Source organism: Pongo abelii, chromosome 19, assembly GCF_028885655.2.
Source record: "Pongo abelii isolate AG06213 chromosome 19, NHGRI_mPonAbe1-v2.0_pri, whole genome shotgun sequence".
Classification (NCBI taxonomy): Eukaryota; Metazoa; Chordata; class Mammalia; order Primates; family Hominidae; genus Pongo; species Pongo abelii.
In genome coordinates, this window is record NC_072004.2 from 70,747,276 (window position 1) to 70,771,606 (window position 24,331).

At 52.8% G+C, this 24,331-nt stretch overlaps 1 protein-coding gene across 1 annotated transcript; it reads right to left on the reverse strand.

Moving 5' to 3' along the window:
* Positions 1–839: 839 nt before the first annotated feature.
* TNS4 (tensin 4) lies at positions 840–23,590 on the reverse strand. Its single transcript, XM_024235536.3, has 12 exons — positions 23,046–23,590; positions 15,601–16,024; positions 14,094–14,518; positions 11,965–12,051; positions 11,527–11,652; positions 9,383–9,475; positions 9,189–9,266; positions 7,768–7,836; positions 6,745–6,913; positions 5,628–5,696; positions 5,355–5,381; positions 840–4,778 (listed from the first exon to the last, which is right to left on the reverse strand). The coding sequence occupies exons 1-12, from the start codon at positions 23,482–23,484 to the stop codon at positions 4,637–4,639; spliced, it is 2,148 nt and encodes a 715-aa protein (XP_024091304.3). The 5' UTR covers positions 23,485–23,590; the 3' UTR covers positions 840–4,636.
* Between the last annotated feature and the right edge of the window lie 741 nt (positions 23,591–24,331).

A 24,331-nucleotide genomic window follows, 5' to 3' on the forward strand; every position in this document is an offset into this window, starting at 1 on the left:
TCTCAGCTGGCACCCAAGGGTCTTGAGGGTCCTGTTGCTGTCTTTTTCTTCTGCTTTCTCTCTCACCTGCTCCCTTAGGTACCATGTACTTGAGCCACACCGAACACGGTACCTCTTTTCGTACCTGTGTGCTTCACACACGAACGTCTCCATCTGCTTTTTGTGAATGCTGGGGCAATAGAATGGGCATGGACTTGAAATCCTGTTTCTCTGCCATTTACAGTTAGGTGAATGTGGGCAAGTTAACCCTCTGAGCCCCAGTTTTCTAATCTGTAAAATGGGATTAGGCATACATAATGTGCCTCAGATTGTATGTAGCACATGAGAGCCCCTCCCCCTCCTAAAAGTTGGTTTCTCTCTTTGCATGCTGAACTCCTATTCATCCTTGAAGACCCAACTCAAATGTTACCTTCTTGGTAACATTGCCCTCCTTCTCTTCAAGTGGGTAAAGTTTATCTTTCTCAGTTTCTACTCTTTCCACCAGCCCTGCATAGCACTTATAAACCTCTGTTAGAAACACTGTCATATTTTTCTGTTTTCCTGGTTCACATGAATAAAGCACACAGCCAGAAAATATTTGTTGCATGAATTAAGGCATTGGCCCCTGGGTTGAAAGCGTTTAGCCCTACCCCTGCCCTGGGTCTAAGCCCTGGCACAAGAGTGAAGGATCAGAGGCCAGAGATAAAACAGAGCAGTAAGCAGCCTCAGCCCTCGGTGGGGCACAGGCATGGGGCGGTGGCTGGTCAGATGGTCGGGGTAAGGGCACTTCAGCCTCCTGGAGAGGTCCCTGTAGCCTGAGAGGAGGCAGGGTTTAGTGGGTGTGGGAACCTGAGTTTTTTTTTTTGTTTGTTTGTTTGTTTTAGAGACAGCATCTTGCTCTGTCAACCAGGCTGGAGTGCAGTGGCACGATCACAGCTCACTGCAACTTCCGCCTCCCAGGTTCAAGGGATTCTCATGCCTCAGTCTCCCGAGTACCTGGGACTACAGGTGCGCTACCTTGCCTGGCTAATTTTTGTATTTTTTGTAGAGATGGGGTTTCACCATGTTGGCCAGGCGGGTCTCAAACTGGAACCTGAGTTTTGAGAAATGATTGGCAGTGCGAGAGGCTCCCCACTTCCCTTCTCATGAGCTCCAGCAGCAGCTGGACTCTGCTGCATGTCCAGCCACCTGGGACAAAGGGGCAAGGAAATTCAACTGGAAAAGAGCAAGAAGGAGGAAAGGTTTCTCTGCAAAGGGGTGATCGAGTAGAGAAGCCATAATGAGGAGAGATGATGAGAAAGGAGAGAGGAGAAGTGGGAGAAGAGAGGGAGGGAGGGTGGGAGGTATGCGTGTGTACGGAGATCAAGAAAGGGATGGGGAGGGATGAAAAGACTGGGGAGAGAGACACTGGAGCGGGGGCTGTGGCAGGGGTTAAGACCCAGGGCTATAAGGCCTGGAGCCTCCTGGAGAGAACACTCCTCTGGTGTCCCTGGGTGGATACGATGGCTCCTCCCCTCCTGGTTCCTGGCTCAGTGGTTATCCTGCCTCCCCTCTGCCGTTCAGCCCTCCCACCCCTGCCGGGCTGGCTGCTTTGCCCTGAGCAAAGTCTTAAGTCAAGTTCTCCGCTAAATCTTCTTAGGGGAAACATGAGCTGTGGCAAATGCAGCAGAAATGATCGCCTTCCACGAACTCTGTTCCATGCTGGGCCAAGCGGGGCCACAGCAGGAGACTGAGAGGAGACTGAGAGGAGTCTCCATCTGGAACCGCACTGGGGCGGTGGAAAGGGAGGCAAGGGCTAACCGGTGGTGGTTCAAGGCCCCTGCCACTGGGTCACATAGCTCAGCCCAGAGAGAAGGAGGGGCTCTCCCATTCCCAAAACTCTTTAGGAGAACAGAAGTGCCATAGCCTCTCTTGCATCGCTTGCTGAGGCCTTCTCAGGGCATGCTAGCCTTGGCTCCCTCGTTGCAGTGAAGTCTGGAGCAGGTCTGGGAGGGGGGCATTCCTCTGGGACTGGTTTAGGGGAGGACTGCCACTGGAAGGAGCTAGGGGTAGAACTCCCCAGGCCCAGGGTGGGATCAAGAGGCCATGGTCCAGTTCTTTTACTTTTCTTTTTTTTTTTTGAGACAGGGTCTCACTCTGTCACTCAGGCTGGAGTACAGTGGCGCAACCACAGCTCACTGCAGCCTTGACCCCCCAGCCTCAAGGGATCCTCTCACCTCAGCCTCCCGAGTAGCTGGGGCTACAGGTATGTGCCACCACGTCTGGCTAACTTTTTGTATTTTTTTGCAGAGACAGGGTATCCCTATGTTGCGCAGGCTGGTCTCGAACTCCTGGGCTCAATCCATCCTCCCACTTTGGCCTCCCAAAGTGCTGGGATTACAGGTGCGAGCCACCACACCCGACCACAGTCCAGTTCTTCAGGGCGGAGCTGGCAGCTCTGGGGCCATCTGGGTTCGGGGACTCTTCCGGACTCCTCTTGAGGAGTTCATGTTTTGCCCGCCTCTCCTTGCCTCTCAGTGGGGGCTGAGTGAGACCTTGGAATCCGTCAGGGGCACCGTACACACTCACTTTGGGCCCTGGGAAATCACAATCCTTCTGTTTCCCTGGCAGAGTGGCAGGAAAGAGATGATGAAGAAAGAAGAACAAGCATGTTGGGCGTGTGGGGGACACAGAGTGGTTTAAGCAATGGTTTACAAAGTGGAAGCCTGCTGAGCCCATAGTGCCGTGGCCAGGGGTGTGGGAGGGAGTGTGGCACACCTGGTCTCCCCTAAGACACAGTCACGCCCTCCCAAGTCAGGCCCCCTTCTCTGTTCAGGTCTGCATCTCCGAGGGCACAGCCCTGACTGCCTCAGAACTGACTGTTTCGCAAAGACAAACATTTTATTTTTCATGATAGGAGCTGTAGCGGAGTATATGGGGGCCTCTGCCAGCCCCCAGGCTGGGACTGGGGCCTGTGACCTTGAGAACCTCATCTCACATTCTGCAGACTTTGGCGGCGGGGCAGTGCTCGACCACCGGCTGGGAGGGCTGGTCTCAGCCTCTCCCGCAGGCCCAGGGCTGAAATCATAACCATCAGGCCCAGCCTTGGCCAAAGATAATGCAACTTTGGCAGGGCTGGCTGCTGGGAGGGGGCAGGCACTTGCTCCTCGTAGAGCAAGAGTGGGTTTCTTCCCTGACCCTCCCTTCCACCCCGGTAGTGTGGTTTCCTTAGGAACTCAGGCCTGCGGGAGAAAAGATTCCAGCTTCTGGAGGCTGGGTGGGGGTGGGGGTGGGGGTGGGATAGAGCCCAGCTCCTCCAAGCCTCTTAGGGAAGCGGCCTCTTTGCATTCTTGACTCTCTGCTGCCCCCGTGTGGCTGTGAGGCTGGTTGAAGCCACATAGCAGTAGAGGGGCGTGTGTGTGTGTGTGTGTGTGTGTGTGTGTGTGTGTGTGTGTGTGTGTGTGTGTGTGTGTGTGTGTGTGTGTGTGTGTGTGTGTGTGTGTGTGTGTGTGTGTGTGTGTTGGAGCGTGGGTTGGGGGAGGGCTCAGCAAGACAAGAGCTGAGGCAGAATCACAGAGGGATGGCCCTTATCTCTGCCCCCACCGCCTAATATGCAACATTAGGGCAGCTACGATACCAGCTTTGGAATACTCACCTATCAAGGAATGGAAAGAAGCTGGGCCCGGTGGCTTGCGCCTGTAATCCCAGCACTTTGGGAGGCTGAAGCAGGTGGATTACCTGAGGTCAGGAGTTCAAGACCAGCCTGGCCAATATGGTGAAACCCTGTCACTACTAAAAATACAAAATTAGCTGGGTGAGTGGCACATGCCTGTAATCCCAGCTACTCGGGAGCCTGAGGCAGGATAATTGCTTGAACCTGGGAGGTGGAGGTTGCAGTGAGCCTAGATCACACCACTGCAGTTCAGCCTGGGTGACAGTGAGACTCCATCTCAAAAAAATAAAAAATAAAAAAGAAGTGGGAAGAAAAGATGGGGTGATACTCATCTGCAGAGGGGTGCAGGACAGCTGGGTCTCCTCTGACCATGGGGACAAGTTCCCCCTGCTGAGCTGCCCTAAATGCCACACCCAGCTTGGCCTGCAGCATCCTGGCTGGGTGGACCCAAAAAGCCACCCAGAAAGTGGGAAAAGGAACAGAGGAACAGATATGGAAGGAAATAGAGTCTATCCATTCCCGTTTTGTAGTCAATTCTTGACCATCACCAGCTGCAAGCCAGGAGCCCCGTGGGTCACCGCCAGGCACCTGCTGTCTGCCATGAAGCAGGGGCTGCAGGTCTCTCGCTCAGACTGTTGTGTCAGCAGAGCCCAGGTCGATGGGGTCAGAGGGTCCTTGGAAGTTATTTTCATGCAGGGGTCTTCAGAGGTGTGCATGCTTCAGAATCATGGAGGAGCATGTTCAAATGCCCACCAGCATCTGAGAACAGCTGATCTTGTCTATTGGTCTCCTTCTATGGTTGAGCAAACTGAGGCCCGGGGGCTCTGGATGATGGTGACTGCTGAAGGCCATAGCAGGTTCAAGGGTGTCAGCTTGATGCCAATCCCCCTAGTCTCATAGATTGGTCTGTCAATATGGCCACAAGCCACACCCATTCAGGGGGTGGAGGGGGGCTCCTTGGCGAGCCCCTGGAGGTGTTGGTTAGGTGCACAGGCAGTCTCTCCCCTACATCCTTTCTGCGTCCTGCAGCAGAGCAGTCACCAGGCTGATGACCTGCGAGGCTGGCTGGACCGTGTCATACTCCGCAAAGAGGTGGCACACGTTCTCCTGAGGCTCTGTCTGGCTCTTGGCCACAAACCCAAAGATCCTGGTGGGGGAGGGCAGTCTGAGTAAGGGGTGGGACCCAGGGAGGCATCAGGCTGGTGGGAATGGGGTGGTGGGAGGCCCTCAGCCTGCACCTCATTCCTCCCTGCCCTCCCTTAGCCAGTTGACTCCAGCACCTCCTTATGATGGGGCTCCCTGAGGAAGGAGATGCCTCTCCCATCAGACTGGGAGATTTCCGAGTTCAAGCTCTGGGTTTCCTTTGTTTTGAGTGGGGGCTCCTTGAGGACAGGACCTGTGCATTCCCCATTAGAGTGGAAGCTCCCTGAGGGCAAGGATGCATCTTGATCATCAGACTGGGACATTCCAATAGCCTGAGGCTCCCTGAAGTTAGAGCCTGTGCCTCTTGCAGAAGATTGAGGGATCCCAGGCTCATGTCACCCCCATCAGCCCAGAGGCTCTGAGGGCAGTCAAAGTCTTTCCCATCAGATGGGAGCTCCCTGAGGACCAGGGCCTGTGTCCTCATCAACACTTTGGACTATTAAAGTCAGAATGGTGCCTCTTTCCTTCTGCAGTTCCCTCCCCATGTTGGGTTTGGGGCCCTGAGACAGGAAGGCCTTACCAGGAGGGTTTGCAGTACTTCTGCCACCTGTAGGAAAAGAACATGATACTGAGTAATGAGGCTTCGCTCCGTGCCACAGGACCCTGGAGGAGCAGCAGGACTGGCCAGCTGCGTCCCCGCCCCACCACGCCCCACCCTACCCTCATTCTGTCACCCTGACCCCTTGAGGTTCACAGGCTCCCTCTGGGATCCCAGTCCCAGAGTCAGCAGGACACCTTGGTGGGCAGCTGGGCCCTGGACGGCCTTCTTAGTTTAGCCCAGCCTTGAACTTACTTCCGTTGCTCAGGGTCCATACCACAGAAGCGGAGGGTGGTGAGTGGGTAATGGCGCCGGAAAAACATCCTAGGAGGAGGGGGGGGAGAGAAGAGAAGCGATGAGAGCCTGTCCCAGTGTCACCCTGCCTCCAGCATCTCTCGTTCCCCCCAAGCTCAGGTGCCCTGTCCTCCAAGAAGTCTCTGGGTTAGACCTCGATGACCGCTATGGCCTTTCCCACTGGGGGCCCTGGCGCCCCGCTCCTGCCTTTCTCCTTTCATGGGGCTTGTCTGCCTGTGTCTTACACTCTGGGGTTTTCTATCACATCCCTACCACGCCATTTAACTTTTTTTTGGCCCCTAACTTTCTGAGGACACGAATTACGTCTTGGTCATCTCTTGTTTCTCCCTGTGAAGTGCTCAGCCCTGGATCAGGCTCCTGTTAGACTGTGAGATCCGAGCCTGGGGAAGGAATGATCTCATTCCTCTCTGGGTCCCAGTGGTCAGCCAGAGTCTGGCCTAGGGAAGATGTTCCATCAATGGGTGCGGGAATAATCAGCACCCATGAATACTAGTTAACTCCATTCCCTTCCTTCCTTCCTTCCTCCCTTCCTTCCTTCCTTTCTTTTTTGAGATGGAGTTTCACTCTGTCACCCAGGCTGGAGTGCAATGGCGTGATCTCAGCTCACTACAACCTCCGCCTCCTGGGTTCAAGCAATTCTCCTGCCTCAGCCCCCCAAGTAGCTGGGATTACAGGTGCGTGCCACCATGCCCGGCTAATTTTGTATTTTTAGTAGAGACGGGGTTTCACCATGTTGACCAGGCTGGTCTCAAACTCCTGACCTCAGGTGATCTGCCCGCCTTGGCCTCCCAAAGTGCTGGGATTACAGGCATGAGCCACCACACCAGGCCCCCGTTAACTCTATTTTCATCAGTCACGATGAACAGGGGCTTTGGCAGTGGAGTGAGGCCTGGAGGAGGCAGGGAAGCTGCCTGGAGTCACTCAGCACATCACTGGCCCCACTGGGTCATCCAGAACCCTGAACTCGACCTTCATCCCTGATCCATGGCTGTCTCGGCTATCCCTTCCAGCTCTACTCCGCCATCCCCACAGCCCCAGGGCAAGGGAAGGCCCTTACTTCCTCTGGACATCAGTCAGGGTGATGCCCTGCTCTGTGACTTTGAAGTGGACCACGGTGGGTGTGGGGAGGACGTCCCTCTCAAAGGTGGTGGAGATGGCCTTCTGCACGGCGAGGGTTCCGGTCAGGGTCTCCACGCTCACTGAGCTCAGATACAGGGTGTGGCAGCCTGTGGGAGGCAGACATTGCGCTGGGGCCACTGACCCAGGGCCCAGGTTCTCCCTCTGCCCAGGGCCAGGGGAGGGGGTGAGTCTCCTGTTTAGGAATCCAGTAGAGCTCCTCTTAGAGCCATCCAACAGAAAGTGGGTGTGTGGGTGATCACAGTTTGAGGCCAACCCCAGAGGGCTTTGGGATCTTCTGTGGCTTTGCATCGCCCTGGCCCCTGGCCCTCCAGCATGGGGCAGGGGAGGGGAAGTTGCCCTGTGTGTAGAGGTGCCCAGGAAAACGTCCTTCTGTCCACACTTAACGGCTGCCCTCCTCCCCACACCTCCACCTTCAAGGTCTTGGTTCATTGGCAACGGTAGGGACAGAAGACAAGAATGGGGAGGGAAATTATTCGTGCTCAAGGCATAGAGCAGGAACAGTCACTGAGACAAGTGCTGATGTGTGCTGGCCTCTGGGAGTGTGGGTCAGGGACCTTTCCTCTGGTGAAGGCTCCAGGACTCAGACCTGACACCCCATAGAGGATCCCAGACCCAGAACCACCTCCAGGGCAGGTTTCTCAGACCCAGAGAGACCCTAGCACGTGTGCATGTGCCCGTGTGTGTGCAGGAGGGACTGTAAGTTCTGCTGCTCCCCCCACCCCCCACCCCGCCCCACTTCCCTGCTGGCCTCTCATCTTCTGTTTTACAGGGGTGATGGGGAGGGGGTGTGGCACCTTGTTAAAGATGCAGAAACAAAGCTGAGATGGGAAACACGTGCGGGCCTGTGTGTGTGTGCGTGCATGCATGCGTGTGTGCAGGGTTGGGAGGTGCCCTCTTGGGGCACAGCCAAGCTTGGCGCCTCCCTTCCTGTACCACTCACCCGCAGATTTCTTCTGGCAGGAGGCTGGGCTGTCTGTAGAGTCTGAGGCCCCATCTGCACCTCCCAGTTCTGAGCCAAGGCAAAGAAACAGGTCCCCCAAAGGGGCGGGGGTGGAGTGAATGGACCCCTCTCACAGGAACAGGCCTCATGAATCCCTTTGAAGATCTCCCACCTCCACCCCCATCTCCAGGAAGTGACTCAAACCAGGTGTGATTACCGTAATTAGGCAAACAGGCCACTTTGGGCTCCCTAAATGCTTAGTTTGCAACCCTTTTGATCTCTTCATCCCCTCCTCGTCCCCCCACCTCCTAGATGGCTGCCATGATCTTGTCCTCACAGGCCCCTGACCTCCTCACTTCTTTTGGACCCTGTCCCAACCCCTGACCTGTCTTTGCAGAAAGCGAGGAGGCTCTCACCATCGCTCCTCTGAGGCTCCCTTGCCCTGATGCCCTTCCCAGAAACAGCCCTTCTCGAGCTTCTCCTGCACACCCCTGAGATGATCTATTCCATCTGAGCTGCCCCCCTACCTGGCTGTATGCTCTGGATAGGGCATGCTGATCTGGGTTCAAGGTCTGACTCTGTGGGCCTTTGGGCAAATTACTTAACATCTAGAACGCTCATTTTCTTTTCCTTCCTTTCCTTCCTTCTTTCTCTCTTTCTTTCTTTCTTAGATGAAGTCTCGCTCTGTCGCTCTGTCACCCAGGCTAGAGTACAGTAATGCGATCTTAGCTCACTGCCACCTCTGCCTCCCCGGCTCAAGTGATTCTCCTGCCTCAGCCTCCTGAGTAGCTGGGATTACAGGTGCCCACCACCACGCCTGGCTAAATTTTTGTATTTTTAGTAGAGATGGGGTTTCACCATGTTGGCCAGGCTGGTCTCGAACTCCTGACCTCAAGTGATCCGCCCACCTCAGCCTCTCGAAGTGCTGGGATTACAGGTGTGAGTCACCGCACCCAGCCCTTATTTTCTTATCTGTGAAATGGGGATGATAACAGTAAAGTCTACTTCACAAGCTTGTAGTGAAGCATGAATGGTGAGTGAGTGCTCAACAAATGCTGGACCTGGAAAGAGAAAACCTCTCCAAACTATTTGATTTAGGCTCTTTCATCCTCTCAAAGCAGGCTGCTATGTATCCAACATCCATTCTATGCCAGGCATTGCGCTAAGAGCCTTGCCCGAGCTATCTCATTCAGTCTGCACAGCAATCCTATAAGTAGGTACGATGAGGAAACTGAGGCTCAGAGAGGTCAACATTCTCAAATTTTCACAGCTAGGAGGTGGAGATGTTGAGCGACTCCAGTGCAGGCAGTTTTAAACATGACACTAAAATAATCCACCAACAGGGTAGGAGTGAACCCCATTTCTAGTGAGAACAAACAGGTCCCCCACCTTGGCATTGCCTCTTTGGGGCCCAGACCCACCTCTCTGTGGGATGGTGAGTTTGCAGGGCAGGGCCAGGGCCATGATGGAATGCTGGCACACGAAGGCAGAGAGGCTTCCTGAAAGGTAGCAAGCAGCCCTGCATGAGCAGAGCTTCCCTAGCCCACCCCTGAGCTCAGAACGGAGACTTCGCTGGCCCCCATCCCGGGGGAGCCTGGAGGCTGGGGAGTCTCACCAAAGTAGGGCTCCTCATCTGCTCCTTTGACATGCACTCCTTTGGCAGACGACTCGATGAGGAAGTGTCGGATAAGGTCATTGCTGTCCTCGCCTGGACAGAGAAGAAGAAAGAGTGCATTTGGATAGAATTCCACCTCGTGGCCGGGCACGGTGGCTCACGCCTGTAATCCCAGCACTTTGGGAGGCCGAGGCGGGCAGATCACTTGAAGTCAGGAGTTCGAGATCAGCCTGACTGACATGGTAAAATCCGGTCTCTACTAAAGATACAAAAAAAAAAAAAAAAAAGCCAGGTGTGGTTCACATGTCTGTAGTCCCAGCTACCCGGGAGGCTGAGGCAGGAGAAGCGCTTGAACCTGGGAGGCAGAGGTTGCAGTGAGCCGAGATTGTGCCACTGCACTCCAGCCTGGGTGACAGAGTGAGACTCTGTCTCGCCAGAAAAAAAAAAATTCCACCTTGTCCATCCCCCTGCATCTCCCTCCCACAGAGGAGGTGCCAACACATCTGCTCAATGGCTCCAGCTACACCCTCTTCAGGAAACCTTTCTCTTCTTCTTTTTTTGGGGGTAGGGTGGGGAAAATTTTCTGTTGGTCAAGAGTTATCAGGGATTTTTTTTTTTTTTTTTTTTTTAGACAGAGTCTTGCTCTGTCTCTTAGACTGGAGTGCAGCGGCATGATCTCGGCTTACTGCGGCCTCAACCTCCTGGGCTTAAGGAATCCTCCCACCTCAGCTTCCTGAGTTGCTGAGACTACAGGCGTGCCCCATCATGTCGGGCTAATTCTTTTGTAGAGACAAGGTCTCACTATTTTGCTCAGGCTGGTCTCAAACTCCTGAGCTCAAGCAGTTCTCCTGCTTCGGCCTAGGGATTATTTTATTTTATTTTTTTTAGACAGGGTCTGATTCTTTGGTCCAGGAAGGAGTGCAGTGGTGTGATCATGGCTCCCTGCAGCCTCAAAGACCTCCTGGGTTCAAGTGATTCTCCTGCCTCAGGCTCCCAAGCACCTGGGACTATAGGTGTGCTCCACCACACCTGGGTAATTTTTGTAGAGACGGGGTTTTGCCATGTTGCTCAAGCTGGTCTCAGATTCCTGGGCTCAAGCAATCCTCCTGCCTCGGCCTCCCAAAGTTCTGGGATTACTGGCGTGAGCTACTGTGCCTGGCAAGGACACTTCTTAATTATTTAGATAAATGTCGACTCTTTGGTCTGGTTTCTGTCTCCCCCTGCCCACCAGGTCATCTCTGCTGGAGCCACGCTGGCCCCGGGGGTGGGGAGGTAAAAAATGACCTTCTGACTCCTTTCCACCAGTCCACAGTGTCCTCCTCAGTCTGGGCTCATTGCCTCTTGCAAGGCATCCTTTATAAGTAACACCCTCCCCAGAGGTCACTTTCTTATTGTGGCAGTGAGGCATACTGTCAAGAACACAAGGCTGGGTGTTTCATCCTCCCTTCATCACTTAATTGCTCTGGGGTCATTAAGTAACTCTGGGAGCCTCCGTTACCTCATCCGTTAAATAAGAGGGTGCAATCCTGGGATCTGAGTGAGGCCTATGACCCAGGTACCTTGTACTGTAATCATCTGTTTTCATCTGTCTCCCTAGTGAGGTGGCGTCTGTGTCTGATGCCTCTGGATCTCTGCTGCCTCACACAGTGCCTGGTGTGTGGTGATGCTCCATAGATGTTTGCTATCAAATGAGCGTGGGAGACCACGGGGAAGCATATAAACTATTACACACACACGTGCTGAGCTAGTACACACACGTGGTAAGCTATCACCCGTGAGATAAGCTAGCTACGTGTGTAATCACACATTAGGTTCCCTGGAAATGAGTCCAGTTTGACTCCAAAGAGAGCAGCCTAGAGGGGGCTAGGACCCTCCTCCTTCTCTCCTACCACCAGGAAAAAGCAGGGAAGTGGGGGTGGGGCTCGGGAAGGCAGAAGCATGCAGGCTTGCTGTGAAAAGCGTTTTTCAGGGTGCCTTGGGGCTGGAGGGCATTGGGGAGAACACTGGGGTGGACGCTCCTCCTAGGAGCTGTTATAAGACTGGCGCCATGTCACCCTGAAAGCTAGTGCCAGAGCCAGGACTGGAACCTACCACACCCTGCTGCCTCAGTGAGACCTTGAGTGAGCACAGAGACAGACGCATACCTGGTCGATTCTGGGCAGATGCAGGAACCTCCTGCACCTTCAGGGCCAGGCCGAAAGAGCCTCGGTATGAAGAGCTGTCCCTTATGACAAAAGTTCCTGGCTCCTCCTTCCTCAGCAGCTCGATTGCTGGAACAATCCTTGAGTCAGAGATGGACACCACCCCACCTGGACACCCTCTGTCCCCAGCCCCGTAGGTCTTCACAGAGCAGATGTTACAGAGTCACCTTTTGTCCCCAGGAAGTTCTTTCTACTGTCAAATCTCCACCATTCTTGCTGTGGTCCCTACTTCCTCGGGAGCTTATGAGGTGAGCAGGACACCCCCCTCCCCTGCTTCCCAGGACCCACTATTTGCCATTCCTTAACTGTAACCCAGGGCCCTGCCTGACGCAAAGTGCAAGACGCAGACCCTATTCTGGGGTCACTCGTGCTTCCTTTTACCTTGCTCTCGGGTGATGTTTGGCTTAAACCAGTATTTAGATGTGTCCATCACGAACTTCATGGTGGGCTGCATGTCCCTGGCGGGACCTGGAGACAGACAGAGAAGGGGGACCCTGTAGGCTGGACAGATGGGAGCTGAGGGATGTTCACCAGAGAAGGCTGGAGACCGTTCCCTACTCTATTGCCCCAAGGTTTCATTCAACCACCATCCCAGACCCTAACCCCATTGTATCTCCAAACTGCCTACAATGAGGGAAAATCAAACAGAAGGATGCCAGGATTTGGTGCATCTAGAACTCAGAAGTGCCCTTGTATCCTTGGTAATGAATAAAAAATGAATAGATACAACCTCAGTTTAAGTAGAAATGGTTTCTCAAATCTAGTGTTGAGTCCCCTGGTGAGGACTGAAATAAGAGATAAACAAGGAATTCTCAAATGCATCATGTTTGATATCACATTCTCCTCCGTCTTCAGAATCCTAAGAATTCCTTAGGGGAATATTGAGCTTGGAAAAGAAAATGGCAGAAAATGTGAAGGAGAGGAAAATAGCAGATCTGGGCAGAAAAACATGCCCCTGGGAGGTGGGAGCCTGGGTCTTGACTCTGATATGGGATAACTGAAGCTCAGAGGGGACCAAGAGGACTAAACAACTTCTGAGGGTCTTTAATGTTCCAGTAGTCTATGGAATTAAAATGAATTTTGTTTTAGGAATATTTTGCAGGATTTGATAAGATCTGGGGGTATACTTAGTGATATTATGGGACCAAAGCAGGATGGGAATATCACTAGGCTAAGTAAATGTGCTCTTTGGGATGCCAAAATGGCCATTTCCCTGGGTCCCTAAGGCAGACAGCAGTAGCTGTCAACCTTGGCGACTTGAAAAGGAGTGTTGTGACCAGTTACTCCCAAGTAACTCATTCAAAAAAAGTACTGAAATCTGCAAATGATTTGTCCTAGGAAAGCGATCAGGGCAGATGCAAAGGCACGCCAGAAGTGTCATTTTCTCCTGCTTACCTCCACATGGCTTCGTGAGTGGGAGTGAGCAGTGGGCTATAGTAAACATTCCACCCCCACCCACTCTGGAGTCGCCTTGATGCCTGTGAGTGTCATGGCCAAGTGGGGGCTGAGAAGCCCCCCGATGGCCGAGGGAGGGGGAACAGGGGGTTGGCAGGGGACTCTGCTCATGGGAGAGGCATCCACAGGGTGCTAGAGCTTAGCTTCTGGGTTTACTGCTGTAGATTCTGGTTGATTTTGTTCTCCTTGGACGCCTGTGGTCTCAGACTCCGGGAAGGAGGGTGTTTGCTGTTTTGTGGTTTTCAGCTGTCTGAACTGGAATGCATTGTCTCTATTACCCCATCCACCCCCTCTGTGTTCTCATCATCCACGAACGTCAGAGTCAGAACTGACTCGCCCTCTTGCTCTCCTTGAGTTAGTCATCAAGCACGTCCTGAGGGTCGCCTGGTTCTGTCCTCTCTCCTCCACCCCCACTGCCCCACCCCGGTTCAGGCTCCTGCTATCTGTTGAGCTGCCAGGGTGATCCATTGAGCGTGCACCTCTGACCCCATCACTCTCCTGTGTGAAGCTCTCTGATGGTACCCTATTGCTTAAAAGGCAAATTCCATTTTTTTTTTTTTTTTAGCTTGGCATTTAAGGCCTTTCACAATCTGGTTTCAAATTACTCTCAATGACTTGAACCTGCACCCAACATTCCGGCATTTTCTGAACATGCCATGCGCTTCCACACCTTCATGACTGTGGACCCCCTGCTTTCTCTGCTGGGAATGCCTTTCCTCTCCTTCTCTGGCCACAAACTTCTGATCCACTTCCCAGATCCAGCTCGGATGTCGCTTCCTCTATTCTCCAGACTGAAAGAATCATTCCTTCAGCTTTGGCCCATATGATTGAGAATATCTCTTTACTTCCGCATTTATCCTACCCTACCATGATGATTTGTTTTTGTCTCTTTCTAAACTGTGTCCCTCTGTGTGTCCTCACTACCTGGCATAGTGCCGGACACACAATAATTGCTCAATAAATGTGTTGACTAGCTGTTGTAGAAACCCACTGGCACTTTGTCTATTCCCCCGAGCCAAACCTTACATTGCTTCAAATATTGGTTTACGACATACCCTCTGGGCATGTGGTGAAGGGGGCATCTGACAGGGTCTGGCTGTGGCTCCTGGTGGCTGGATAGGGGTTGCTGGGAGAAGCAGCTCCAGGTTGAACAGAGTTCTGGTGTCCTGGGGTCCGCTGGAGTGGAGAAGACCCTGGTTCTGGGCAGCCGTTGATCAGCACAATAGGTATGTCCACCATGGAGTTGGTGATGGATGGGGGGCAGCTGCTGGCATGTTCTTTGGCCAGTGGTGGAGAGTGGGGTGCTCTGGGTTGGCCCATGGTTAGGGTGGGGTTTCTGGGAGCCTGGAAGTCACTGGGTCTTGTACACAGGGACACTGAGCCAAGGCTGTGGAGGCTGGAGGAAGAGCTGGCTGGACTTTCCAAGGATCTGGAAGATGACTGATGGCTGGAGTTGCTGGAGTGCAGGAGGGACTGGCTGCTGCAGCGGGAGAGAGAGTCAGACAGGGTGTTAGGGCAACAGGTGGCTCAGGGGCTAGAGCCAGGCTCCAGATCTGGTGATCTGGGTTCCCGTGGCTTTGGCCAAATAGAACACTGCATACCCCACCCCCTATAGCCCACAGCAAAGTGCACGCCCGCCTAATCCTCAAGGGATGGTAAGGATACAGAAATGTCCTTGGATGGTAGGGTCTTTGGTCACTTAAAGTAGCCAACGAGCAGACCCCTGCAGGCTTTGGGCATAGGCTGGCCCACATTCCGTCTGCCTTCCCAGCCAGGCTGTTCTGACTGAGCTGTCAGATCAGGACCCCCTCAGGCCCCCATGACTCCCAGGAGCCCTGCAGATGGGCTGGACCTACCCTGGACCACACCATGGCTGAAGCAGAGGGAACTCCCCAGCTGCAGGAGAAGGCCAGCTTCACATCCAGCCAGACTTCTCCCTGAGCTCAGGGGCCTGTGCCAGTGGGCACGGCTGTGGAATCCCCAGCCTCTGTGCCAGGGACTGCCTTGGCCAGTGGCTTTGGAGTTGGAGTGGGAAGCAGAGTCCTGCGGTTCGGTCTTCCTGGGGCAGAATGGGTGTGCATGTGCCTGCAGTTCTGCTGTGAGGTCTATAGAGAACTGAGCTGGGATGATTGTGATTCCCAGGCAGGGCTGCCTCCCTCCTTTGCTAGGTTTTGCCAGCAACAGAGGAAGGAACCTTTTTATTCCTAAATAGTTCATCTCAGGCCCCCCAATTCTATTTATAGCCCTGTGTTTTGGGGTTTTAAAAAACCTTCCTTGAGATGGGTTGTATGAGGGCTGGAAAGGATATAGATGAGCCTCATTAAGGCAAGAGCTCTTTTCCCAAAAGGTAGATGTAAGTCAAGACTTTTTATATTGAATTGTATTCTAAATGCTTGAGGACAGCTGGAGATCTGAATGGCTGTAAAAGCAAACATTCTGCATGCCCAGATTTTGCTCAGACAGAGCAGGGTCCCTTTCAATGATTTTAGGGGGTGCGTGTGTGCGTGTGCCTGTGTGTGTGTGTGTGTGTGTGTGTGCAATGTTAGAAGCTACAGAACCTACCTTCCAAACATATAGCTGACATCAGACACTGGGCTGGCTGACAGCACAGAGATCCTGCTGCCCCGCTGTGGGGCCAGGCCTCCCAGCCGCTTCTCCAGTCTTGGAGAAGCCACCAGCGGGGAGCCCAAGCCATGGGGGCTCAAAGCCTTGCTCCCCATGCAAGGGATTGAGATGCTGGGGGAATTTGGGGGTTGAGGGGAGAGACCCTCTGAGGGGGGCAGAGGGCGCTGGTGCCCCCTGCCCTGGTTCCCAGAGAAGATGAGGCTCTCACTGCTGCTTCGTGTCTCTCGGGGGACGTCTCTGGAAAGGAGGAGGCCACCACTGCGAGGGGAGCCGAAGGGCGGGGTGACAGAGGGGCTGGAGCAGCACTGGGGGCCATTGTGGCACCTTGATCTGGCGGAGGTCACCTCGATGTACTTTATGTCTTTGGGGGAGAAAAGCAGAGCATTGGTGAAATGCAGGAGCCTGGACTCATAGAACAGAGAGGCTGGAAGTGTCCTCAAGGCCATTCTGTCCCCCCTCTTTTATAGAGATGAGGAAACCAAGGCCCAGAGAGGAGAGCCCAACTCCATCTTCAGGGCCCAGTTCCAAAGTCACCCTCCCTCCCTGTGACAACTTCCCTTGGATGAGGAGATGCAGTAGAGGACCCAGGCCTTGGAATCAGACAGACCCAGGCTTCAGATCTGGCTCTGCCACTTATTTTCTGAGAGAGTTTGGCCAAAAGACTTCACCACCTAGGGCCTCAGATTCCACACCTGTAAAGTGGGGCAACTGCATCCAGCCTCTTGGTGTTACAAAAAGGATGAAGTAAAACTCATGTAGGCAGCACAGCACTGTTCCCGGCACAGAGCAGGTGCTTAAAAACTGGGCAACCCTCTCCTTTGTCTGTGCCCTGTTCCTAGGTTGAAATGGCCACTTGATGGGTTGTACCAGTGACACTTTCTGATGCCTCTGCTACTCAGGAAGTGTGAAAGTGGTTTCTCTGAGGCTGGGCGTGGTGGCTCACACCTGGAATCCCAGCACTTTGGGAGGCCTAGGCGGGTGGATCACCTGAGGTCAGGAGTTCAAGACCAGCCTGGCCAACATGGCAAACCCCATCTCTACCAAAAATACAAAAATTAGCCAGGCACCTGTAATCCCAGCTACTTGGGAGGCTGAGGTACGAGAATCGCTTGAACCCGGGAGGCAGAGGTTGCAGTGAGCCGAGATTGCACCACTGCACTCCAGCCTGGGTGACAAGAGTGAAGCCCTATCTCCAAAAAAAAAAAAAAAAAAAAAAGGAAGTGTTTTCTCTGTACCTGCAATGAAAGCAGGGATTCTCAAGCTTGGTTACACATTAGACTCACCCCAGGCTGCGCCTCATGCCAATTAGATTAAACTCTCCAGGGGGTGAACCCAGGCCTCAGTTTTGTTTGTTTTCCAGTTTTTCAGGTGAGTCCAGTAGAACATGAATGGCCCAGCAGGACCATATCACCTGGGCTCCACCCCTACAGAAACATAAACTGCATTTTAGCGAGGCCACCCAGGGCATGTGAATATGCTGTGGAGTCTGAGAACCCTGCTTTGGAGCAGGCACTCCCTGAGCACAGGGCTTGCTGCATTCTTGAGCTATGGATCTCCTGGGGATCGTAGCTGGTACACAGGGGTCACCCAACACACCCCAGGCTGCCGACGCGCTCCAGCGCTCTTTTCACTCCCCGGTCGGGGCACCCAGGACTCTTGGGATTCTGAGGCCTTGTTCCTCTCCTGAGGTCGGCCTTGGAGTGGGCTGCTCTGAGGTTCTCCCCATGGTGAGGATGAACACCCTTCCTCCTGACCTGGGGGAAGGGAATTGTCCTTGGTGCTGTTCCAGCAAAGCTGGAGGAAGGCGGGGGTTAATGAGCTGCTCCTTTCTGAAGAGTGTGAGTCTTGCCTCTGGCTTCCTGGGATGGAGGCTGGGGAAATTGGGGAGAACGTGCACCCTCAGCTCCCACCTGCCTGGGGCCCTGGCACATGCACTGTTCCTCCCCATTATGACTGTGGAGCCCCAGCCTGCCCCAGCCCGCTCCTGGGTAGGGCCATCTGGCCCTGCTCACGGTTACTGCCTCTGTCTGAGCCTGCTTGGGCCACGGTGGGGGTGGGGAGTTACAGCAGATGAGCAAGGGCTGGCAGCTGACTGGGGCTTGCTGCTCAGTGGGTGGAGGAAGAGCCTGGCTTTGTGGCAAAACAAACCTGGGGTGAGTCCTGGCTTTGCTGCTTTTCAGCCAAGGGCATTGTATAACTTTCCTAACGTCTCTGAGCCTCAGTTTCCTTATCTGCAAAGTGAGGATCTGAAACCAGTCTTCCAAGGTTGTGATGAGGATGAAATACAATAGCCTGGAGCCTGGCCCGTGGTGAGGCTCCAGAGAGGAGCATTTCCTACCTGCCTGCTTTTTGGGGGCAGTATTGGCCAAATGGAGCCCTTTTCTGGCTAAGGTGGGGATCTCTCTGCTTAGAAAGATGACTGCAAGATGAGAGTCTTTGGGGCACTGTATTGTGGGCTCTGGAAGAAAAGAGATCTTGAAATAGGTTGGATTCTTCTGGAAGGCTGGAAAGCACAACTTCAATTTTTATAGGACTTTATAGTGTTTACACCCATAATCTCCTCTGAACCTTATAATAGCCCTTGAGCAGGGCAGGCATTATTTTTTTACAGAGGAGGAAACTGAGGCTTGGAGAAGAGTGGGGATGGAGCTAACACTTAGTGTACAACGATGTTTCATAGAGACTGGTCTTTATTGAGTGCAATGTGCCAGGACCACCACGAACATGTTGCTTGTATTAGCTCCTTTAACCCTCATGACAACTCTATGGAAGCAGGGGATATTATTAATGCCCATATAACAGATGGGAAATCTGGAAGGCTCAGAAAGGTGAAGTGAGTTATCCAATGCTGCACAGCCAGGGAGTGTTGTTGAGCTCTGTTTAGGGACTGCTTCTTCCAGGATGAGGAGGGGCGCCTTGGGACCCTGCTCCAAGGCCTTGCCCTGTGAGAAGGTGCTTGGCTGCTTTGGGGAGGGTCTCTTGGCACGGTGAAGCTCTTGGCTCCCTACTCACTGGGCCATTGAAACATCCACCAGGGACCTTGCTGGGGGCGCTGAGTAAGGAGAGCGGGAGGGGAGGGAGGAGCCCCATGCTCACCTCAAGGTGGGTGTGGCTGGGGGTTGGGGTTGGGGCCTCTACCCATTGCAGGGGTGCAGTCGCTGTTTACTGGCCTGTGGGGCAAGTCTGAGCAGTGTTGGGTGGGTGCCGGCGCCAGCCCCAGGCAGGCGGGTGAGTGGAGGGAGGGCGTGTGGGTGAGGGGTGGAGAGACAGTTATTAAACACCCTTCACTTGGGGCTGGTAAACAGCCTTGCCTGGCAGACATTGTTGGAAAATGAAAGTGGGGGGCTTGTTCCAAAGATGGGGTGGGGGGTGTTGGAGAGGATAAAGAAAGGGATATGGTGTTTGCTTCTAGGAACCACATTCCCTGTGGGATGGGGGCCCCCAGGGCAAGTTTAAAGGAAGGCAGGGGCAGGGAACCTGGGGAAGGTTTGTGAAGTGCCCAGGAGGTCAAGTCTCAGAAGTGGAGCCTGCAGGCTGCCTCCAAAAGGATGCATTCCGTGATGCCCCAGAGGGCAGAAGACTAGACTTTAGAAAGAGAGAAAGGACAGTGGCCTATGGAGCCCAGAACCTGGGATTTGAGGCCTGACCTATCTCTCCCTGGCTGTGTGACTGTGAGCCATCACATACTCACCCCGAGCCTCAGTTTCCTCATCTGTGAAAGGAGGTTTCCACTATTTCCTTCAAAAGCCAGACACTGGGATCATGGATTACATGGACTCTTATTTTTTTTTTTTGAGACAGGGTCTCACTCTGTTGCCCAGGCTGGATTGCAGTGGCGGGATCTCGGCTCACTGCAGACTCCACCTCCAAGGCTCAAGTGATTCTCCCACCTCAGCCTCCCAATAGTTGAGACTACAGGTTCGTACCATCACACCCAACTAATTTTTGTATTTTTAGTAGAGATGGGTTTTTGCCATGTTGGCCAGGCTGGTACATGGACTGTTTTTTTTTTTTGTTTTTTTGTTTTGTTTTTAAGCCTGGGCTGGGTGATATGGCTCACGCCTGTAATCCCAGAACTTTGGGAGGCTGAGGAAGGAGGATTGCTTGAGGTAGCCTGGGAAACATGGCGAGACTCCGTCTCTACAAAAAGTTTAAAAATTAGCCGGGTTGGCAGGGCATGGTGGCTCACACCTGTAATCCCAGCACTTTGGGAGGCCAAGGTGGGCGAATCACCGAGGTGGGCGAGGTCAAGAGTTCAAGACCAGCCTGGCCAACATGGTGAAACCCCATCTCTACAAAATACAAAAAAAATTAGCTGGGCATGGTGGTGGGCACCTGTAATCCCTGCTACTCAGGAGTCTGAGGTATGAGAATTGCTTGAACCTGGGAGACAAAACTCCATCACCCACCAAAGAAAAAAAAAAAAAGAAAGAAATTAGCTGGGCGTGGTGACATGTGCCTGTAGTCCCAGCTACTGGGGATGCTGAGGTGGGAGGATTGCTTGAGCCCAGGCATTCAAGGCTGCACTCCAGGCTGGGCAACACAACGAGACCCTGTCTCAAAAAAAATGTATGTACATTTAGGGGAAATGTCAATATAGAATTGCCAATGTTTAATTTTTAAATTTTGCCAAGTTAGGACAAAGAGGAACAGTAAATATCTCCTAGCACGGTAATGTCAGAGTGTCTTTCCTTGAACAGTCCAAAAGTAGGAAGGATGAGATTGTAAAATGGCAGGGGATCCTCCACTCTGAATACATTTCGAGGTAAGAGAACTCACCACAACGCTCAGAGTTGTACACTTCTATGGGCCAGTGAGAGCTTTGTCACCAGCAGTAGGGTCTGCGGGGAGGATTTTGGGTGCAGGTGTCTGCTATTCTTAGTGATGGTGGAGAACTTCCCAGTGGGGAGCTGACCTGGCTGGGCTGTCTTAGGAGGTAGTGAGCTCCCAGGCATTGCAGGTGTCCAGGCAGATGTTAGAGGAAGAGATTTTTTTTCTCCATCAGAAGGGGCCAGGGCACAGAGAGGCAGCTTCCTCAGGACCCTCTGGCCACTGCCTGCCTTACATTCCCTGTTCCCCAGAGGTGGGTGGACACATGTTCACAATGGCATGTGGTGCCCAGGGCATCTGTGGATGTGGACCCATGCCATCAGCCCTAAGCTGATCATGAGCCCCTTCCGTGGAGGAAGGGCCTAGTTGTCACCAAACCCCACCCAACATTTGAGGACATTCCACAGGGACTGGTTTTGCCCCAGCTGGCCTTGGACATGTGGAAATCCAGTCCTGGGGCATGAACGGTAAAACCCTGGGCTTGCTCCTGCCAACAGTAATTAGGCCCAAGACGCCTTTCCTGCAGTGACATGCCCATGACTGGCCTGAAGAAATAGGAAGACCCTTGAGGGACAGTTTCTTTAACAGGCCTGGCAGGCAATGCTTGGTGAGAGGGGACAGAGCAGGCAGGAGCCCAGGAGCCCAGGAACCCGGGGTGCCAGAGGGCCTGGGTGCTGGGCTGGCCTCTACCTCAGAGCCCAAACCTGGGGCTAGCCCAACGTGCAACCCCAATGTTTAATAAAAACAGCTACCATTTAGAGTGGCATATAGTGTGCCAGGATTTGTGATAAGCAGCCAAAAAATGTAATTTCTTTCAATCCCCATAACACCCTTTGAGGTAAGAACTCTCATTATCTCCATTTCTCAGATGGGGAATCTGTGACACATAGCAGTAAAGCAAGCAGCTTGTGAAAGCTCTGCCTGACGCCAGCCATTAGGCTAGACTGGCTCCTTACTCAACCCCAGCAACCCCAGCTTTCTCATTTGCAAAACGGAGATAAAATATTCGGCCGGGCGTGGTGGCTCACGCCTGTAATCTCAGCACTTTGGGAGGCCGAGGTGGGTGGATCACTTGAGCTCAGGAGTTCGAGACCAGCCTGGCCAACATGGTGAAACCCTGTCTCTCCTGAAAATACAAAAATTAGCTGGGCATGGTGGCAGATGCCTGTAATTTCAGCTACTGGGGAGGCTGAGGCAGGAGAATCACTTGAACCTGGGAGGTGGAGGTTGCAGTGAGCTGAGATCATGCTGTTGCACTCCAGCCTGGGTGACAGTGAGACTCCATTGCAAAAAAAAAAAAAAAAAAAAAAAGAAAATTCAGCTCAGGGAGTGGATTGAGAGGATTGAAGATTCTACATAAAGTGCTCAGCACAGTGCCTGATATGTGTCCAGTAAGTGTAATATCTTATGGCTCCTATCTCTAATCCTAATCATGAACCTCTTCACCCTTGCTGGTAGTTTAAAGCTTTGGAGGCCTCAGTCTTCCAACCTGTCTAATGGGGCTGCTCCTTGATCCTCATCAAGAGCATACTTGAAACTCTTTGTTCAGGAAACTGAAGCCAGATGTAGGAATTTCCAGGTCCCTTTGGACTCGGCGTTGCCCTGGAATTGGCTTGTATCAGCTGGTTAAGAGCTGATTGTTAAATTTTCAGGATTTTGTCCAGCTAGTTACTAAACCCAGCCATTATGAATAATTACATTATGTACGCTTACAATGAAATAACTTACATTAAAAACAAAGGTAATAATACTCAAAATTCGTCACATCCCAATTATTTTACGACAGTGTCTCCCCACCCTCCATACTATTATCTGTGCTCTCAGGGTTATTTACATCTATTGTGTCGGTGTGGTGGCAACGCTGTGTAACAGCCTGCTACTCCACATGTCTCCAGCTCCTCATTCAGTGACATCATGTTGGTAGCTTGAAACTGGCCATGGTGGGAGAATTTACACTGTGGAAATAGGCAGAAGCTTCAAATCAGCTCCCGCTGCCCCTGCTCCCCAACCAGAGAGCCAGGTAAACATTCACCAGCATACCACTGCTTGAACACTACTGGGTCCTTATCCTAAACAGATGCCCCAATCCTACCATTTCCAGCGTGGGCCTCTCCAAAAAGATACTCCCCTAAACAAGGACAGAGGTCCCGATAGCAATCCTACCAAAATTTCAGGGGGGCCCAGGTTAGGCTCTGAAGTGAGACACCCTAGGACAGTGGGGGTCAGGGATCCACATTTATTGAGCTCTTCCTTATGGGCATGGCACTGCACAAAACACTTTCTATAGGAGCTTATTTAAGTCCTCATAAGATCATAGAAAATCGGTATCTATCACTTTCCAAACTCAGGAACCAAATAGAATTGGCTAGTGAGGGAAACTTGTATTTATCCCCTTTGTGTAGCACAGAAAACAGAGGGGTTAGTAACTTGGTTAGATTTGCACAGCATCTCCCAACAGGACAGGGTCCCCTTCTCTGTACATAGGAAAATCGTTCTTCCTCATGAGGTCTGGCACCAAGCCCCCCTCCTGGTACTGTGCCCCAAATCCTTACCCAAGGCTTCAGGTTCCTCCTTCTTTCTCATTGACATGGTGCTCTGGGCCGGCTCAGCCTGGGAGCCCCCAGTCCCTGGGGGAAGCAGCTGGAAGGTGGGGTCCAGTTCCAGGATCATCTGATTGAGGCTCTCCAGTGAGAAGTCAATGTAGGAGTCAAGGTCCTCTGGGGTCCCCAAGGCCTGCTCACCAGGGGACGGCAGGAAGCAGGTGGCTTTGGCCTCCGCCTGTGGGGCTTGCTGGAGTCGGCCAGGGGGCCCCATGCAGGGCACGGGGGCCATCAGGGCCTGGGCTCCCCAGCCTTCCGTGGTGTAGTAAGAACACTGGGGTGGCAGGCTGGGGGTGGGTGCTGGGTGCAGGGTCCTCCTGGGCTCATCACAAGGCACCAAGCTGACAGCATGGCCTCCTGCCAGCAGTGGGCTGGACATCACCTGGGACATGGTGGGGGTGGTGACCTCTGCAGTTTACCTCTGGTTTTCAACCAGCCTCACTGACATCCCAGAGATCTCACTTGCCAACCAGGAGCTCCCAGGATCTGAAAGAGTCCAAGAGTGGGAACGGAGTAACTTCTGTAGGTGAAGCCCCTGCCTCCCACCCTCCATAAAAGGGCTAATTTATTCATTCATTTAAAAGCATGGATGCTGGAGCCAGACCACCTGGGTGTGCAGCCTGGCTCCACCACCTACTAGCTGTATAACCTTGGGCAAGTTAATTGACTTCTCTGTGCCTCAGTTCCCTTGTCTATAAAACAAGTTAATCATTGTAATGTGCTTAGAACAGTGCCTGGCACATAATAAGCATTAAGTAAGTGATCATTCAATAAAATAACTTTAGTAGATGTTTATTGAATATCTACTACATCCCAGGTGTGTTTATTAAGTAAATACTACCTAATGTTTACTGAGTAATTATTATCCACATAAGCTCTGGTATTTTTACATAAAGCCTTTAAAAATCCTTATAACAACTGTATAAGGTAGGTATTATTATCCCATTTTATAGGGAGAGAACTGAGGCACAGAGAGGTAGGTAACTTGCCCAAGGGTCACACTGCCAACAAGTGTAGAGGACTGGGCCCCCGGCTGCCTGATGTCCGAGCACCTGCACTTGGGCCGGTTGGTGAAACAGACAAGTAAGTGGGTGAACAACTATAAGCAGTGTCATGAGGGAGGAGGGGAAGGGACAGTGGACTTTTCTAGTTTAGTGGGGAGGTTAGGGAGGTCTTCCTGGAGGAAGGGACATGCAAAGGGAGATAAGAAGGAAAAGCAAGAGGTAGCTGCGCAAGGT

What these genes read in the sequence shown, in the direction of transcription:
- TNS4 (XM_024235536.3), bottom strand. Translation starts at nt 23,484, where the DNA reads ATGTCCCAGGTGATGTCCAGCCCACTGCTGGCAGGAGGCCATGCTGTC. An exon ending in GGAGGAACCTGAAGCCTTGG is followed by an intron (nt 16,025 to 23,045) that starts GTAAGGATTTGG and finishes TCTCCCCCAAAG; the next exon opens with ACATAAAGTACATCGAGGTG. An exon ending in ATCTGCCCAGAATCGACCAG is followed by an intron (nt 9,476 to 11,526) that starts GTATGCGTCTGT and finishes TTCTCTGTCCAG; the next exon opens with GCGAGGACAGCAATGACCTT.